This window comes from Garra rufa, chromosome 3 (genome assembly GCF_049309525.1).
Source record: "Garra rufa chromosome 3, GarRuf1.0, whole genome shotgun sequence".
NCBI lineage: Eukaryota > Metazoa > Chordata > Actinopteri > Cypriniformes > Cyprinidae > Garra > Garra rufa.
Window position 1 is genome coordinate 6,770,181 of NC_133363.1, and position 19,975 is coordinate 6,790,155.

The window sequence follows — 19,975 nt, forward strand, 5'->3', positions numbered from 1 at the left end:
CTTGGTCTGCCTGATCAATTTACATGGAGATTGCTGATCCTTGGCCATTCTAACAATTACAAAAGGGTTTCCTAAAAAACCCATTGACTTAAGGATGATGCAACTGAAAGTGCTGAACTGTGTTTTTAGGTTTTGGCCTACAAAATTACATTGTCCCTGCAGCACTCTGTAGTTTGGTTAATCACGTAAGATTAGTGTGTAATGTGTCAAATGTGACACTCAAGCTGTGATTTATATCACTCAGGGTCAATTTGAAGTTGTATCTTCAATGGTAACAGCACAGAAGGGTTAAGCACAAGCTACATTCCTATAGATATTCCTATAGACCCTTTACGGATGTGTGAAAATTAATCAAATCATGTCCTTACCTCACCTTTACATACATACAGCTTCCCCTTTGAAAACATTTCATCTCCCTGTAATGATTAGGGCATCTGCACACTAGATAAACACAGGGTTTCATGATTGGAAAGCAGTTTGAGTGTGGAAAGAGTCGTGGGAATTTATTTTCCAAAATACTTCCAAAAGCACAACTAGAGCCTGCAAATGAGCGTTTTGCATTTTCCTCTTTTAGTAATGATTTCTATGTTCCCAATTGAAATCCAAAGACAATTCTGGAGTATATCTGGTGTGTAGATGCCCTACTAGTCTTTGTATTTAAAAAATCCCATGTTGTTCTTCCATAGAGCCTCATCTAATCATGTAACATAGACGTTTATCGCTTTGATGCAATGAAATCTGCACTTATTTCCCCTCACCTGTAGTGTTACGGTAAATGTTTCACCGTCATATTGAAACCACGTAAAACAATCATCCGACGTTTGTATGCTTGTACAGATATGAAGATAAAATGTTTTGTATAGTATTAGCTTGTCGATAACGCCTTAAGATGTGCACCGTTCGTGAACGACGTGTACAAGTGACTCCCCGCTCTGCGAGGTCGTACGATTTCACGTGGAGACAAAGTCTCGAGTTGTTTTGACCGTGGACTCTGTAAAGGTGGCTCGGGTTGCACTTACTAATTGTAAGACGATATTTTGAGACTAGCTCATGTGTATCTTTGTCGAACACAATGTAAGCTTAACATACGTTCTAGATCTTTTAAAGTTTTATTTATGTTTCGGTCCTGTTAGTAGGGCAGAAGTGAAGACTGAAGCTTTGCGCTGTTGACATCCCTGAATCTAGCTCAGAAACATCGTCCTTCACTTCCTCAGTGCTTTGTAGAGAAAAGCGGGAGAGGTTTGAATCTCACAAACGCAGTGTTGGGAAGGTTACTTTGGAAATGTAATCAGTTGCAGATTACAAGTAACACTGTTTAAAATGTAATAAGTAGTGTAACTATTTCAGTTACTTTATTAAGTGAAAATAGCGAACATGCCTATCAAGTTTCGATTGGCTTCCGCTTTATGCTTTTTCTCTTCTTATAGCGCCACCAAGTGGCCAAGCTCATTCCATTCAAAAGTTTTGGCATCCCTTTGCGATGGTGAGCCAGAAGTTCAACTTTTTTGATAGTTATTAATATCCACTTACCAGAGAATCTTCCTGCACTGGTTTGGTTCTGAATAGGCGAAAGACCTAGGTGTAGTTTGCAAAAGAAAATCCAAAATACCTGAAAATTTTGCAGGGTGATGAATGCTTTTTCAAATGCAAATGGTTTAGGAGGTATGATTGATTTTCGTTCTTTGTTCATTAAAAATTTTAATGTAACTGATTACATTAGATTACTTTTCTAAAATTCTATTAAAACTATTAATCAATTAACGGTTAATCAAAAAAGAACCAATCGAAAGTATCAGAATAGCATTGTGGAGGCATTGCACTGCGAAAATTGCTTTTCTTACTTGTTTCCAGCCAAAATATCTAAAAAAATCTTAAATCAAGAAGGATTTTCTAGATGAGTAAAAATTGTTAATTTAATTAAGTTTGTTTTAGCTTGAAACAAGCAAAATAATTTGCCAATGGGGTAAGAAAAATCTTGTTTTCTGTTTAAAAAAAAAATTAAAAAAAATCTTGCTCTATTGGCAGATTATTTAGCTTGTTCTAAGCAAAAACTCACTTAATTTTGACTTGTGTAAAAAAAAAATAATAATAAAGAATTTTTAGATATTTAGCTAGAAACAAGACAAAATATCTAAGTAAAAGCATATTTGCAGTGTGTGCACATTAAAAACAGGCAAAGCAACAAATTTATACTATTCAACATATCCTAGCATTTTATAGAAATATTTAGATGTAACTTGTAATCTTTAACATTTTCATAAGTAACTGTAATTTAATCACACTTTTTTTCTCAGTTACTGTAATGGATTACAGTTACATTTATTTTGTAATTAAATTACATGTACACTTCCAGTCAAAAGTTTTTGGACAGTAAGATTTTCAATGTTTTTTAAAGAAGTCTCTTCTGCTCACAAAGCCTGAATTTATTTGATTCAAAATTCAGCAAAAGCAGCAAAGTTGTGAGATATTTTTAGTCTTTTAAATAACTGCTTTCTATTTAAGTATATTTTAAAATGTAATTTATTACTTTATTCAAAGCTACATTTTCAGGATCATTACTCCAGTCTCCAGTGTCATTTGATCCTTCAGAAGTCATTCTAATATTCTGATTTGCTGATATTCTGATTTTTTGGGAAGAAATTATAGAAATTACTACTTTTATTCAGCAAGGACGTTTTAAATTGATCAAAAGTGAAATTTCTCTTTAAGATAAATGAAGAACTTTCTATTCATAAAAGAAACCTGACAAAATTCTACTCAGCTGTTTTCAACATAATAATAATAATAATAAATATTTTTTGAGCAGCAAATCAAAATATTAGAATGATTTCTGAAGGATCGCATGACTGGAGTAATGGTGCTAAAACATCAGCTTTGAAATCACAGGAATAAATTAAATTGTAACATTTATTCAAATTGAAAACAGTTATTTTAAGTAGTTAAAATATTTAAAAATGTTTCTGTTTTTCCTGCACTTTGAATCAAATAAATGCAGGCTCGGTGAGCAGAGGAGACTTTAAAAACATTAAAAATATTACTGTTCAAAAACTTTTGACTGGTAGTGTAACTAAATCTTCCAAATTTTGTATTTTAAACAATACAAAGATATTTCTTTTCTCAATTAAAGAAAAAAATCACTGGAACTTGCGCTTTTCTCATTAAAGTGGTTTGAGGAAGTTAATTGGAAGTTGTTCAAAGATGGTGCGTATAAAGCGAGAATCTCTGCAGTTATTGATATCGCTTGGGCTTAGAGTCCTGGGAAATATTTTACAGAGTCCATTTAGTCTCCCTGATGACTGTCGGCACGAACGGCGAGTTATTTGAGCTGACGTCATAGTTTGTGAAGCGCGAGAACGACTGAACCCACGAGATTAACCGTCTAGGGTTATGGATGAATGCGCAGTTTTGTGCATCAGTAACATTTCAGTGTGTACTAGTGGTATCATTGCTTCAAATTGATTTTTTTTTTCTCTCTTTTTTTTTAATGTATATATTGTTTCAGAAGGCTTTATGAAGCTAACACACGGCGGTTTGTGTAAATCCCAGACAGAACTCGGTGGCACGGCAGGCCAGGGTCAGTAATGTCGGCTGAAAGCAGGTTTCTAACGGTTTTCAAGGAAATACTCTCGGATTTGACTTTGTACTTCTTGGCACTAAGTGACACTGCTTTTTATGTGTTGTGTGACCAGTTTTAAAAGAGATGGCATCTTTGTTTTAATGCATAAAATCTGCGAAATATATGCAATGATGTATGTGTAATATTCAATCCTCAAGTATAATCCAGGTTGTATAAACTTTGTATAGTACATTTTAATATCGTATGGCCGTACCAATATGTATTAATTCTTCTCAGAAGCCTTAGAGTCGTCTACCCAAAGTGCTCCCTTAGACTACCCTACACCTACCTGAACTTTACAAAGCATTAATAACTATATTTTGTTGCGTTTTTATTTGTACCCTTTTTTGAATAAAATAGATTTGTACTGTATATTTGTACCTCTCTGTGAACTACTTAGGGCTGTTTTGTTTGGTTTTTGTTTTTTCGTTTTCCTGTTTTAATTCTATGTAAGGACACAAAGATATTGTATTTTTATTGTTACAGCTAACTTCTTGGAAGCATTGCATTTATCATGTTTGTTAAGTAAACACAATATAATATAATATATATATATCTATAATATTAACATGCTGGCTTGACGTCTGTTTTTTCTCATGCGTTCCATTCGATTAGTAATTGTAATAAAATCCAAATAGATTTTCAATGAAGAGTTTAATTATAGATTACGATTACAATAACACCCACTGTATTATGCATTCATTTTTTTTAAATCTGAAATACAAACCTTGAGTCTGTGAATGTAAAACTGTGTATTGCTGGTTTTTAATTCTCTTTGTTTTCAGCATGCTTTTAAGATAATTGAATCAAAATGTATTATGATTATGAACTACTATGCATCTTTTTATATCATTACAATGAGGCCTGAAAGTCTGATTCCATTTGTTTTAATAGTTTTTCAACAGAGAAAGACGAAAACAAACTTGTAGCAGTAAAGTCCATGTTTATTCCACATTCTGTTCCTGCTTTTATGATGAGCTTTCAATCTGTTAACCCAATAACAGAGCATGGCTTTCTGAACAGGACCATTTGGCGTCGTGAGCTTGTCACTTTTGCTAAGTTTCATTCATTTTGGCCTTTTAGAGATCTGTAAACATTATCATGAAAATATCTAGATAGACTAACAAAAAGGCAAGTCCGATCCCTAACGAAAAGCTTGTATAAATGCATTTAGAACATGCAGGTTCCAGGGGTTTACTGACTTGTATGCACACATGTAAAATGAATGGAAATGGTTATTTAATACATAACATGTCACTTAAAATAGCTTAGAGGAATAATGCAGAGTAAATAGGGTTCATGTTTGAAAATACTCTTATGTTTTCTCTTTAAAATAGACAATGCATATCTTTCTCAGACTACAGATTTGATTTTTACTCAATGCATCAGAATGGGTTTCTACAACTTCGATGCTACTATATAAAATAACTTAGTGCTTTATAATGAATTTCAGGGAATTGGTCATAATTGCATTGTTCTTCCTGAATGTGCATACATTGACATCAACTCAGTCCTTATCAGCAAAACTAAAGGATGGATCTTGTGGAGGAGGGTTACAGACTTGAGGACCAATGGCTTGACTGTCAAGAGTTGCCTGAGGTTTGTGATCTGGAGCATTTGAGTCCATTTACTTTCATATCAACTGCATAGTAGTAATACAAAGTTTCTTGAGTACAGCTCTCAATTGCATAGTGATGCTTCATCACGTGTACATTAAATCCTTTCTTTTACTTTAAGGAGCCCATCATTAATACTTCACAACAGCATAAACGTGGGACCGGTGTCCAGTTGCTTTCAACTGTGCGGGAAAGCTCAGCTGCTTCGCTTTTGAGTATCAGAGGTATCTCTACAGAAGGTAATGACAACGTTGTGAATTCCAAAACACTGAAATGTGCGTCATTCACTGTAGTAATAAATAAATTGTAATAAGTATTGGAATGAAATATAAGACATATCATACACACAGTCTACCCTGTTTTCAAGAGGTACTTACAGATGTACAGTGGTCCGATTTAACGTGACTGACCCTTCCGCCCAATTTGAAACACTGAGAAGTGAGTAAAGTTTCGAGGTGATGTGTGTAATGTCCTCCCAACTTTGTGCAGAGTGGTTCTCAAACTGTGGTTTGTGAGTTTACGCAATAAAAAAAGTCCTGAATATATGAAAGCACCAACGAATTAAACTAACACTTGGCGTTTGGTCCAATTACATCAGTTTAAAAGCTACAAGAAGCAGTTGCCTTCTGTGGCTCAAGACAGAATCAGTAAGATCAAATGAGATTTGGTCATCTGCTTTTGTTGAAGTAGTCAACTCAAAAGGTTTAAGAACCACTACCATAAACACTTGCTCTGTGGTGCTTTTGCTTTGTTCTTTGTTTTGCCCTTTCCAACATGTCAACTTCCGAATTGGATGGTATTTTTGGTGGGAGTACTTGTTTGGTGAATGATGGAAGATAGAGCAGTGTATCTTTGCAATCAGAAATTGTACAGAAATTACACACTTCACCTTTAAATTAGTGTGAAACTTTTGTGAACTTTAAATGTTTACATACATATGCAGCCACATCGCTGCTTTATGTAGGAGGGATTTCTATCTGGAAGTGTTTGTCCTGATTGTTTCATTGTACATGCATTCGCTAAACCTTTACATCATTGCACATCTCATAGAAATAGCACACAGAAACATTAAATATAAAACCGAAGCACAACTTTCCAGTGACAAAGGCAACAAATTGAATTTGTACACTACTTATGTTGCCGAAGAGTTTGAGCACACACAAGTGCCTCACCATTAACAACAAGCATTCCCAGGTCCAGTGCGGGAGCACACTGGTTTATAGAGGTAACATACACATTATACAGTACAGTGACAGCAGCAGAGGGCAGAGACTGGTTTGTTAGTTGCGTAATATCCATATCGACATTTTGGCTCAGGTGAGGAGTTTGAACAAGTTTGCAACAAGAAAAAAAGGCCAATGTGACCAGTAAAGGTGAGTAAAAGGTAGCATATGTTCTGGGAAGGTGGTGATGATAATGAAGAACGAGGACGAGGAGGTCTCCTGCTCCTCTTGTGTTCTCAGGCCGTGAGGATGCCGGTGATCCACACCATCCCTGAGTTCCTAAACAAGTATCAACCCGTGTAGCACTGTGATAGGTATAAAGCCTTTGGGAGGTCAGAGAAGTGTGTCTGAATGTGCTTTGAAGACGGATACTTTGACAGTACATCCGCAGAAATGACCTTCCTCTTTTAAAAAAAAAAAATAGAGGCCTTGTCCCAAATGGCACCCTCAGCCCTTGAAGTCCTTCTCGGAGTCCACATTTAGTGATATAATGCCACCGATAGCAGTCCGTTTTTAAAGTATGCACCAGTCCGGGCTCAACTAAAAGGATGCACTTGTGGCCACAAAAGTGGTATCCTTGTAATCTTAACAAGTACATAAAACCTTATGGTCTCCACATAAGCAAAGACCAGAAGACCGCAAGCCCATGTAAGTTTTTAGCATTTGGGTCAGCGGCACTCAAACAGCGTTCAAATAAAGTGTTGTCGTTTCGGTGAACATGTAGAGATGCCCAAACTTGGTCCTGGAGGGCCGGTGTCCAGAGTTCAGCTTCAACTCCAGTTAGACACACCTGAACCAACTAATCAAGCTATTAGTAGGCATAATAGAAACTTCCCAGCAGCTGTGTCGAGACAAGTTGGAGCTAAACTGTGCGGGACACCGGCACTCCAGGACCGAGTCTGGGCGCCCCTGATGTAGAGCAATGATTTAACCTGGGGTGTCCAATTCTGCTCCATTAGGGTCACCTCCATGGAGAGTTTTGTTCCAGTCCAACACCCCTGCCTAGAGGTTTCATGTAACCTGGAATACCTTGATTAGATGGTTCAGGGGTGAACTCTAGAGGATGAACCCTCCAGGAATAGGGTTGGACACCCTTGGACTAGAGTATGTAGGGAACAATGAGTCAGTGTGTGGATCTCCACGGCCCCTGTGGTTCCTGGCAAAGCCACAGGTGTGACTAGGCCATGCAGAGATCTCATGGTGAGGTAGTTGGTTTTGTGAATATGAGCTAGTAGTGACCCAATCTCGGGTCCTGGGAGGTGAGCCATAGTTGCAGGTAAACTCCAACCTTTTAGACTGGCAATTTTAAACAGTAGGCTGAGTGTGGAGTGTGGCTACACGTCTCACTCCTGTCACTGTAGGTCCGTGTGCAAACAGAGAACCTCCTTATGGAAGGATCTCACTGCTCTGAAGAAAGCGGCTAAAAGTCTGAGCCTTGAAAACAAAGTAGACAAGTCTACTAAAACATGCTTACAGAGAATGTCTGTGAATGTCGGAATTTCTTATAGAAGTTATGCAAGTCAGTTTATGTTACAGAAATTTATAAAGGGTCGTTCACACTGACAGCAATTAAATCACTGGAGCTTGGCAAGTCGACGTGGTCTTGATCGATAGTAGGTGTCCCTACTTGACTGATGGTAATTTTTTTTTTTTTTTTTAGGGACACGGGTGTTGCAGAATCGCCTTTCCTCCTCTGACTACCAGATGGGAACATCATCTTTATTCTTGGTCACTTGTAGGTGTCCATACTTGACTGGTGCTGCAGACTCATTTTTGCTTTTTCTGACTACCAGATGGCAACATCATCTGCATGATCTTGGTCACTTGTAGGTGGCCCTATTTGACTGGTGCACATTTTTTCGGGGGACACTGGTGCTGCAGAATCGTCTTTCCTCTTCTGACTACCAGATGGGAACATCATCTTTATTCTTGGTCACTTGTAGGTGTCCATACTTGACTGGTGCTGCAGACTCATTTTTGCTTTTTCTGACTACCAGATGGCAACATCATCTGCATGATCTTGGTCAATTGTAGGTGTCCCTACTTGACTGGTGGTTATTTTTTTGGGCACACTGTGTGCTGCAGAATCCTCTTTCCTCTTCTGATTACCAGATTGGGAACATCATCTGCAAGATCTTGGATGTTTGTTTGTGTCCCTACTTGACTGGTGGTGTTTTTTTTTTTAGGGACACAGGTGCTGCAGAATTGCCGTTCCTCTTCTGACAACCAGATTGGGGAACATCATCTGCATGATGCCTGCTCTTCTTTTCACTGAGATCATAGTTAAAGGGATGAGGCCCCCTAGAGGGGTTCAGTGTAGTCTACTAAACATTGCCAAGCTCTAGTTTTCATAAGGTTTATTTCTTCTTGCTGTTGACTCTACTCTAATCTGACACCCTTAGGGGTTCTGAGCAATTGCCTGCCTTGTCAATCCTGTAGAACCACTTCTGTACTCAAATGCGATATTCAGGTGTATCAGGCAGCGGATCATGTGTCTCTGGCAGTCACCATGTGTGTTGCTGCCTGTCTGCATAAAGTTGAACTCTGCTCAACATTGTTGCGTTGCAACTCATGGTCTTCTCATTGAAAATAAACGTCATCTGGTGCCTACATCACGGCAAATCACTGTCAGGGTGAGCACCTTCTTGAAACTGCAAGACCATAACCTTTACATCACAGTTATGGTCAGGAAAAAATTGCAAATTCTTCTCAAATGTTGGGCTGAGAGGTGTGCTTGTTAGGGAAGCTTCATAAACAGTCCGTTGTCCATGGAAGGGACGGACATGGGGAAGGAAAACTGGAATAGACTCATATCAGCAGTGAGCGCAGCCATCGCAGCAGGGTCATGCTCAATCTGGTTTCTCAATGATGGGTCGATCTTCTCCAAGCGCCGCTTCAGCCTCTTGGCCTCCCTCTCACGGATTAGCCGTGCCTGCCTCTTCTCGGGCGTCTCGTTGGCCCGTTTGACTCGCATGGCCTCCCGGTCTCGCTGCAGACGACGTGCCCGTTGTTCGTCTGACTCCTGCATCCTTTGCAGCCGCTTTGCCTCACGGTCTCGTAAACGGCGCATCTCTCGCTCTTCTGGTGTCTCACATGCTCGTTTGGTCTTCTTGGCCGTTCGCTCACGTTCAAGCCGTTGCATCCGCACCTCTACGGGTTCGTTCTTCCTACGGATTGCCCATTTCCGCATGGATGGCGACTGGGCATCCACAAGCTGCTGGTAGGCTACGCAGCTGTTGCAGACCAACAAAACCCCAGCGGGGTACACGGGCATAGAGTTCATGAGGTCTGGAAGAGGCGGAAGTCCTGCGTTGGGAGGACTGAGGCTGTCAGAGAGCGAGGAAAGAGAAGGTGCAGAAGGGAGAAGTCCGTCTGGCAATGAGGTCAGTACAGAACCAGAATTTGTGTTAGGGTTGGTCATAGTGCTTCTGGGTAGAGAGTTGGACATGGAACAGGCTTCACCCTCACTGTTGATCTCTATACTGCTTGTGTCAATGAACTCCTTCAACTTTTCCCTACAATTTCAGACCAAGAAACAGAGCAGTTAGAGCAAACAACAAAGCACAGCATCCTGGTAAAATGGTGTCTTGAGTAAAGAGCTGACCTGTTGAAGTTGTTGGTGTCTGTGAAGTGAGCCCCACATACGGCACAGTTGGACAGTCTGTCCTCTGAATGGATGAGAAGATGGCGACCAAGAGAGCCTGGAGAACTGAGAGCTCGTCCACAAACAGGACAGATGTAACTCTTACTGCCACCCACAGCTGTGTGCTGTTCAAAGTAAATAAGACACAAAGAGTTTTCATACATAGATTCTTCTCAACTGAGACTTAAGAGTGCATTCACACTTAGCGTTCACACTAGCATTTTTGACAGGGAACCTAAAGATACTGAACCTAATGGCATAGTAATACATTCACAACCTGATTGGTCCGGTTGAGTGACGTATATTTCGTGACAGAACTCTCCAAAAAAAAAGGAAAAGGTGCGTTCGACTTTACTCAACCTCAAGTTGTTCCAAACCTATATGAATTTCTATCTTCTGGACAATTTTAAAGCAAGAAATTTCAAGCTTCAAAAAGGGTGCAAAAGTAAACTTATCATTTGAGGCAGTCTCCATTCATTTTAGATGATTTGAAAAGAGCAATTAGTACATCCATAATTTCTCCTCACGAAAAAATTTAAATATTACAAAAGGGTTTCCAGTCCTGCTCCAAGAGGGCCACTGTCCTACAGAATTTAGCTCCAATCCCAATTAAACACACCTGAACCAGCTAATCAAGGTCTTACTAGGCATACTAGAAACATCTAACCAGGTGTGTTGAGGCAAGTTGGAACTAAACTCTGCAGGACACCGGCCCTCCAGGACTGAGTTTGGACACCCCTGGTATTACTGGTTTAAAATGGCATACGAACTTATGGCTATACTTTAAGCAACTTTTGCATAAATTCTTGCAAATGAAATTTCAGTTTGTTCATGAGTCCCTCGTTTGTCCTGAACAGTTGAACTGTCTGCTGTTCTTCAGAAAAGTCCTTTGGGTCCCACAAATTAGGTTTTTCAGCATTTTTTTTTTTTTTTTGCATTTGAACCCTTTCCAACAATGACTGTATAATTTTGAGATCCATCTTTTCACACTTTGGACAACAGAGGGACTCATATGCAACTGTTACAGAAGGTTCAAACACTCACTGATGCTCCAGAAGAAAAAAAAATGATGCATTAAGAGCCTTAGGGTGAAAACTTTCGAACAGAATGAAGAGTAAATTTCTTATTTTGCTTAAATATCATATTTTTTCATTCAGTACTGAAGCAACAAACGATACTTGCATGTTTCCCAGAAGACAAAATAAGTTAAATTTACCGTAATCTTCAAATCCAAAAAGTTTTCACCCCTGGCTCTTAATGCATTGTGTTTCTTTCTAAAGCATCAATAGCCGCTTTTCCACTGTCGGGCCAGTGCGAGCCAGTGCTAAGAGCGTGCCGGGTGGGGCCAATGGCCTCGAGTCGCAAGCACCAAGACCAAAAGTAAGCTGCGTTTCCACTATCGAGCCAGTAGCCTCGCTGCGCAAACCTAAAGCCCGCCCTTTACACACCTCCTTGAATCAAACGTCACGAAACCCCTCCCCTTTCAGCGGGGAGATTGAAAGTAAGTCACCGTAGTGTGATTATCGAAGGAAGAGAGCCGAAGCGGCTGTTTGCTCCTTTCGGTGTTTTCTTGGTGGAAGATGAGGCAGCGAAACCAAGATGCGAAGACGGAGGCTCAGCAGCGTTTACGGCGAAAGCTTATATTAGCTGCAAAGCGAAAAAGAACAATAAAGCGACGTGGAAGCCGGATACAGCGAATGCAGAAACGTCTTGTAATGTTGGTGATGTCTGTTCTGATGCAAGAAGTGCTCTGCAACAGTTGTTTATGCAGCAGCAATATTTGTAATATATTACAGTAATAAATCACTTGAAAAGAAGCTTTGTTTTTATGACCTACACACAAATCTTTCGTCTAACTTGGTATTACATTAAACAAAATGTTGCATATTATCTACACACTACTGCAAAAAATAACTACACAGTTGTACTTCTAGTATAATTTTTTATGCTTTTATTTAGGTACAGATACAGGTGCAGTGTATGTTAACAATTTATCAAGGTGTGTTGGTGAGTTTCTGTGGGGTTTTTTGGACGATGTAAAAAAACTTATACATCAGATCTCATTTTTATAGGATCTTATTTGCATTTTTCCAAATTTAAATACGAGTAGATACTGAACAGACATGCATTTAAATGTTTTCATCACATATCTGTAACAACAGTTAATAGTGTAACTATTACTGAATAGGACCTGATTTACACAGGACACAAAAGGTGCCCCATCAGATAACCATTTAAGTAATGTGCCCATCAAAACTGCATTTCCATATAATATCTGCCTAATGTAAGTGTCTTCTCTGGGCACCGCTTTGTCCATTGTGCGATTTTATGGCTTTTTACTGCGCCCGCAATTTCTTCAACTTGTCTCGAACTTGCATTGTGGTGCGCTGGATATTTAGCTTTGCGAGTCCAGCAACGATGTATTTTATCACGTCTTTGGAAGCACCGACGAGGCACGATCAGGCTCCGGAAGTGACAGTGGAAACGCGACTGGATCTGGCACGCACTAGCACGCCCGCTTTTGGCCCGACAGTGGAAACGCGGCTAATGAGAGTTTGAACCTTCCGTAATAGTTGCATATGAGTCCCTCAGTGTTGAAAGATGGATCTCAAAATCATACAGTCGGTGTTTGTTGGACCTGAAGGTCAGGACAAACAAGGGACTCATGAACAACTATCACTAAACAAAAAAACACAGCTGTGGATCATTCAGGTAACAACACAGTATTAAGAATCAAGTGTATGTAAACTTTTGAACAGTCATTTTTATAAATTTAACTATTATTTTCTCTTGTGGAGTAAATGTTAACATTTTTTTATGAGAAATATCTTATTCAGGTCAGTACTAAATAAAAAAAACAACATGCATTTTGTATGATCACTGTTATTTTGGTCAAATAATTAACATTTTGCAGATTCTGCAAGGTGTATGTAAACCTTTGACTTCAATTGTATTTATCACACATATGTATCACTGTCCACTTGTGATTGGATCATCCAAGATAATCTTAATACCAGGCGTAAAAAGAGTCTAAAAGACACAATAGGCTTCGGTAGTGTTGTCCTCACCTGATAGACATGTGCGATGAGCTGATCTGGGCTACTGAACTCCAGGGAACAAAGAGGACATACAAAACTGCTCCCCTGGTCTGTCCCCTCATCGTTCTCCTAACAGATATAATGCACCAACAAACAGTTAAAACAATGGCCAAATTTAGAGTAACAAGGTCTTACAGTCTGAAATGTAGTGTAATATTTTTGTATATAGTATGATTTCACACAAGTGACTGTTCCCTGAATCTGCTAATGACTGTAGCTGTGGATGACTGATGCGACATTGGTGTGGTGTGGCAGACAAATGAATGCATAAGCCCTCGTGACTCATTCCAACTGTCGTGTCAACTGGGTTGCTATAGAGCCATGACTCACCCTACAAAAATATCTATCGACCCTTAAAGATGCCAACAATCGTTGAGGTAGGATGACAAAGAATTTTGTCATGCTTTTCACCTCAGTTTTATGAAGTCACACAGACCCGTAAATAAAACTATCATGTACTCTGGCCTTTAAAAATTCCACGTTTAATTTACTCAATTATCAATTCCGCATTGAAGTCTGCTACAAAACAGAATTTTTTTGCATTAAAATTAGTTTACGTTGTCTGTTTTTTTTCTCAGAATTGTGTGATACAAACTCATCATTGTGAATTATAGAGCCAGAATTGTGTGAGATAAAAATTCAATTCTGAGAAATAAAGTCAGAATTATGAGATACAGACTCGCATTTGCGAGAAAAATGTCAGAATTGTACGTTTTTATCTTGCAATTCTGACTTTATTTTTTACAATTGGATTATAAAGACAGAATTGCAAGACATAAATTTAGTTCTGACTACTTTTCTAAGAATTGCGAGGAAAAAATCAGAATGTAAGATAAAAACTTACATTGGTAAGGAAAATTGGGAGTTTAATCATATAATTCTAAGAAAAAAGTCAGAATTGTGAATTTATATCTCGCAATTCTGACTACGTCTAGCAATTCTGACGTTATTATTCGCAATTGGGAATTTATATCACAATTTTGAGAAAAAAAAGTAAGAATTTCAAGAAAAGAGACAGAATTGTAAGTTATCATCTTGCAATTTTGACTTTATTTCTCACAATTGTGAGTATGTCATGCAATTCTGAGAAAAAAAGTCAGAATTGTGAGTTTACATCTTGCAATTCTGACTTTATAATCCACAATTGTGAGTATATCTCGTAATTCTGACTTTATTCTCAGAATTGCATGATATACTCACAATTGTGAGAAATAAAGTATATAAAGTTATATCACAATTCTGACAAAAAAGACAGAATTTCAAGAAACAAGTCAGAATCACGAGATACAGACTCGCATTTGTGAGAAAAAAGTCATAATTGTAGATTTTTATCTTGCAATTCTGACTTTATTTCTTGCATTTGAGTCATGCAATTCTAAGAAAAAACATCAGAATTGTGAGTAAATTTCTCAGTTTATATCACAATTCTGAGGAAAAAAAGTCTGAATTGCGAGATACTAACTTGTATTTGCGATAAAGAAGTCAGTAATTGTGTGTGTGTGTGTGTGTGTGTGTGTGTGTGTGTGTGTGCGCGCAAATTTCTTGCAATTGTGAGTTTATATCATGCAATTCTAAGGAAAAAAAGTCAGAAAAACTCTGAAATTGTGAGAAATAAAGTCAGAATTGCAAGATAAGAACTCAATTCTGACTTGTTGCCTCACCAATGTAAGTTTTTATCTTGCAATTCTGACTATTTCTCACAATTGTACGTTTTTATCTTGCAATACTGACTTTGTTTCTTACAAATGGGAATTTTTAATAACAATTCTGACTTTGTCTCGCAAATACATGTTTATATTACAATTCTGAGGAAAAAAAAAATATCAGAATTGCAAAAAACAAGGTCTCTCAAATAAATGTTTATATTACAATTCTGACGGAAAAAAAATATCAGAATTGCAAAAAACAAGGTCAGAATTATGAGATACAAACTCGCATTTGCGAAAAAAGAAGTCAGGATTGCAAGTTTTTATCTTGCAATTCTGACTCTATTTCTCACAATTTTAGAGTTTTTCTGACTTTTTTCTTAGAATTGCATGATATAATTGCATGAAATAATTTCATGAAATATGCATAATATAATTTCATGAAATATGCATAATATAATTACATGAAATATGCATAATATAATTACTGTATTTCTCGCATTTGAGTCATGCAATTCGTAGAAAAAAAAAACGTCAGAATTATGAGTTTATATCTCGCAATTCTGACTTTATAACTCTTTCAAAAAAAAGTCTGAATTCTGAGGAAAAAAAAGTCAGAATTGCGAGATCCTTGTATTTGCGTGAAAAAAGTCAGAAATTGTGTTTGTGTGTGTAAATTTCTTGCAATTGTGAGTTTATATCATGCAATTCTAAGGAAAAAAAGTCAGAATTGCAAGATAAAACCTCAATTCTGACTTTTTTCCTCACCAATGTAAGTTTTTATCTTGCAATACTGACTTTGTTTCTTACAAATGGGAATTTTTTAATAACAATTCTGACTTTATGTCTCTCAAATAAATGTTTATATTACAATTCTGACGGAAAAAAAATATCAGAATTGCAAAAAACAAGGTCAGAATTATGAGATACAAACTCGCATTTGCGAAAAAAGTTTTTATCTTGCAATTCTGACTTTATTTCTCACAATTTTAGAGTTTTTCTGACTTTTTCTTAGAATTGCATGATATAATTTCATGAAATATGCATAATATAATTACTGTATTTCTCGCAATTGAGTCATGCAATTCGGAGAAAAAATCGTAAGAATTATGAGTTTATATCTCGCAATTCTGACTTTATAACTCACAATTTTGAGTTACAATTCTGAGAAAAAAAAAGTCAGAATTGCGAGATCCTTGTATTTGCGAGAAAAAAGTCAGAAATTGTGTTTGTGTGTGTGTAAATTTCTTGCAATTGTGAGTTTATATCATGCGATTCTCAGAAAAAAAGTCAGAATTCTATGTTTTTATCTTGCAATTCTGACTATTTCTCGCAATTCTGACTTTATTTCTTGCAATTGGGAGTTTTTAATCACACAATTATTATTTGGACATTTATATTACAATTCTGAGGTAAAAAAAAACAAAAAACAGAACTGCAAAAAACAAGATCAGAATTATGAGATACAAACTCGCATTTGCGAAAAAAGTTTTTATCTTGCATTTCTGACTTTTTTCTTAGAATTGCATAATATAATTACTGTATTTCTCGCATTTGAGTCATGCAATTCGGAGAAAAGAACGTCAGAATTATGAGTTTATATCTCGCAATTCTGACTTTATAACTCACAATTTTGAGTTACAATTCTGAGAAAAAAAAAGTCAGAATTGCGAGATCCTTGTATTTGCGAGAAAAAAGTCAGAAATTGTGTTTGTGTGTGTGTAAATTTCTTGCAATTGTGAGTTTATATCATGCGATTCTCAGAAAAAAAGTCAATTCTATGTTTTTATCTTGCAATTCTGACTATTTCTCGCAATTCTGACTTTATTTCTTGCAATTGGGAGTTTTTAATCACACAATTATTATTTGGACATTTATATTACAATTCTGAGGTAAAAAAAAACAAAAAACAGAACTGCAAAAAACAAGATCAGAATTATGAGATACAAACTCGCATTTGCGAAAAAAGTTTTTATCTTGCATTTCTGACTTTTTTCTTAGAATTGCATAATATAATTACTGTATTTCTCGCATTTGAGTCATGCAATTCGGAGAAAAGAACGTCAGAATTATGAGTTTATATCTCGCAATTCTGACTTTATAGCTCACAATTTTGAGTTACAATTCTGAAAAAAAAAATCTGAATTCTGAGGGAAAAAAAGTCAGAATTGCGAGATCCTTGTATTTGCGAGAAAAAAGTCAGAAATTGTGTTTGTGTGTGTGTAAATTTCTCGCAATTCTGACTTTATTTCTTGCAATTGGGAGTTTTTAATCACACAATTATTATTTGGACATTTATATCACAATTCTGAGGTAAAATAAAAAATAAAAAACAGAACTGCAAAAAACAAGATCAGAATTATGAGAAAAGAAGCCAGAAAGTTTTTATCCTAATCAAGAACTGATCAAGGTTAAGTTATTTGACAGTGAGAAACCGGGGTGTCTGAGCGTTGCCTGTGACAATGCTGTCATGCAAATCATGATAACACAAGAATGTGAGGTAATCACACAACAATCTTACATTAAACCTCCATCACTCACCTCTTTGACGTCATCATGTAGCATGGGGCATTGGCTGCTCTTATTACTCGTCATGCTGTCATCAGCAGAGGCATTTGAAGAGTCGTCTTTATCAAAATCACTATCACCGTCGTCTGACAGCATCGGGGGAAAACGTTCATAATGTTATCAATGGCTGCATTACAGGTCACCTTGCAGTTTCAACACTAGCTGTCTTCTCGGTTTTTCAAAATCTTATGTGCAGTAAGCAAATATATAAATAAATTCAGAGACAGACACAGACATTCAGTCGTGAGTTGCCTCTGAAGCTGTGTATCTCACCACTTGTGCTGTCTTGCTCTTCAGGTTCCTGTGAGTTGTTGCTATGGCATTCACCGTCCTCAATGAAGTCATCTCTAGCATCCATCTCAAAAGTGTGCTGTGGGCCGGACAACCCAGTCGTGTGAAAAGGCCCTGTGAGTGAAACGACAAGCTCAATGAAGGTGCCACTAAATTTCAAACTAGTTTTTGAGCCTGCTTTGTTATGTGGTTGCTGAGTTTATTGAGAGTTTTAGTGCATTTCTGTGTGTTACATACACGCCCAAGTCAGGTTGCAGAGGTTTTTTTGTTTTATGGCCAAAAAAGTAGATGCGATTTGATGCGTCATTCATAATGTAGCACAATTGGTGTGGTTATGGGCCATTAACTACGTCAGTTAATATGAACTAACAATAAAATTGCATTTATTAATCTTAGGTACAGTTGAGGTCAAAAGTTTACATCCCCCTTTCAGAATCTGCAAAATGTTAATTATTTGACCAAAATAAGAGGGATCATACAAAATGCATGGTGTTTATTTGGTACTGACCTGAATAAGATATTTTACATCAAAGATGTTTACATATAGTCCACAAGAGAAAATAATAGTTGAATTTATAAAAAAAAAAATGACCCTGTTCAAAAGTTTACATCCTCTTGATTCTTAATACCGTGTTGTTACCTGAATGATCCACAGCTGTGTTTTTACTTTAGTGATAGTTGTTCATGAGTCCCTTGTTTGTCCTGAACAGTTAAACTGCCTGCTGTTCTTCAGAAAAATCCTTCAGGTCCCACAAAATCTTTGGTTTTCCAGCATTTTTGTGTATTTGAATCCTTTCCAACAATGACTGCATGATTTTGAGATGCATCTTTTCACACTGAGGACAACTGAGGGTCTCATATGCAACTATTACAAAAGGTTCAAACACTCACTGATGCTCCAGAAGAAAAAATTGTGCATTAAGCCAGGGGGTGAAAACTTTTGAACAGAATGGAAAGTGTACATTTTTCTTTTTTTGTCTTAGTACTGCTCTTCAGAAGCTACAGAAGGTGTTTCCCAGAAGACAAATCTTCAAATTCCAAAAGTTTTCATGCTCTTAATGCATCATTTTTCCTTCTGAAGCATCAGTGAGCGTTTGCACCTTCTGTAATAGTTGCATACGAGTCCCTCAGTTGTCCTCAGTGTGAAAAGATGGATCTCAAAATCATACAGTTGTTGTTGGAAAGGGTTAAAATACACAAAAATGCTGGAAAACCAAAGAATTAGTGGGACCTGAAGGATTTTTCTGAAGAACAGCAGACAGTTTAACTGTTCAGGACAAACAAGGGACTCATGAACAACTATCACCAAACAAAAACAAAAAAACTATATAAACATCTTTTATTTGAAATATATTTTTCAGGGCAGTACTAAATAAACAATAACATGCATTTTGTATGATCTGAAAGGGGGATATAAACTTTTGACCTCAGCTGTATATAAGGCATTATGCAAGCATTATAATGAATACCCTTACAATGCATTATAAATACAGGCTTCATAGAAAGTGTTACCAAAAAGAATCCTAGATGCACTGTTTTGAACACATCAAAAAGCCCGAATCTGAATAATTCTCGCTTCGATTTTGAATTTCAAAGAAAAGCCAGACCGTATCGACAGCAGAGGTCAGAGCTGCGGTGGTGTTGTGTGATCAGAACAATAGTTGATGCTGCATTAACACATTACAAACACGCACGCTCCACCTCACGCTCACCAACCCCCACGTTACACGCTCAACTCCACATACACTGCAGTCCCAGAGGAAACAGCCTGCATCTCCTGCGCGCCGAGTCCGTGCCTCTAATGTGAGAATCATCTCCTCCAGAAGCACTCCGTACGCCCACACGGAGATGCTTTTCCCTCTGCATGCATCCCATTACTCCATTGCTACCGTCTACCAAACACCTTCTGCAAGGCTGCTTTAATCAACAGCAACCAGTATTCGAATAAAACCTCATTTTAATGCTTTCTAATAAAAGTCCTTGCATTCTGGGAGGTCGATGAGGTGTTGCTATCGTCTTCATAATGGTTATAAACGTGTTGCTATATGGTTGATAATGGTCTCAAATCTATCTCTTTGGGACTTTTACCTTCTGTTTTATCGTTCAACAGACAAAAATGATGAGTTTGATCTTAAAGGTAACACCTGATTTGGTGTATTGAACTGTTTCCAGGTCTACAGTTTCCATAAATGTGACCCTGGACCACAAAACCAGTCATAAGGTTAAATTTTACAAAACTGAGATGTATATATAATATGAAAGCTCAGTAAATAA

The 19,975-nt window shown here is 37.4% G+C and overlaps 1 protein-coding gene across 1 annotated transcript; it reads right to left on the reverse strand.

The window, feature by feature from the left end:
• Nucleotides 1-9,192: 9,192 nt before the first annotated feature.
• LOC141330861 (zinc finger protein 821-like) lies at nucleotides 9,193-19,576 on the reverse strand. Its single transcript, XM_073835641.1, has 6 exons — nucleotides 19,447-19,576; nucleotides 17,684-17,815; nucleotides 17,384-17,496; nucleotides 13,167-13,265; nucleotides 10,060-10,223; nucleotides 9,193-9,970 (listed from the first exon to the last, which is right to left on the reverse strand). Exons 1-6 carry the CDS (start codon nucleotides 19,574-19,576, stop codon nucleotides 9,193-9,195), a joined length of 1,416 nt encoding a protein of 471 aa, XP_073691742.1.
• Between the last annotated feature and the right edge of the window lie 399 nt (nucleotides 19,577-19,975).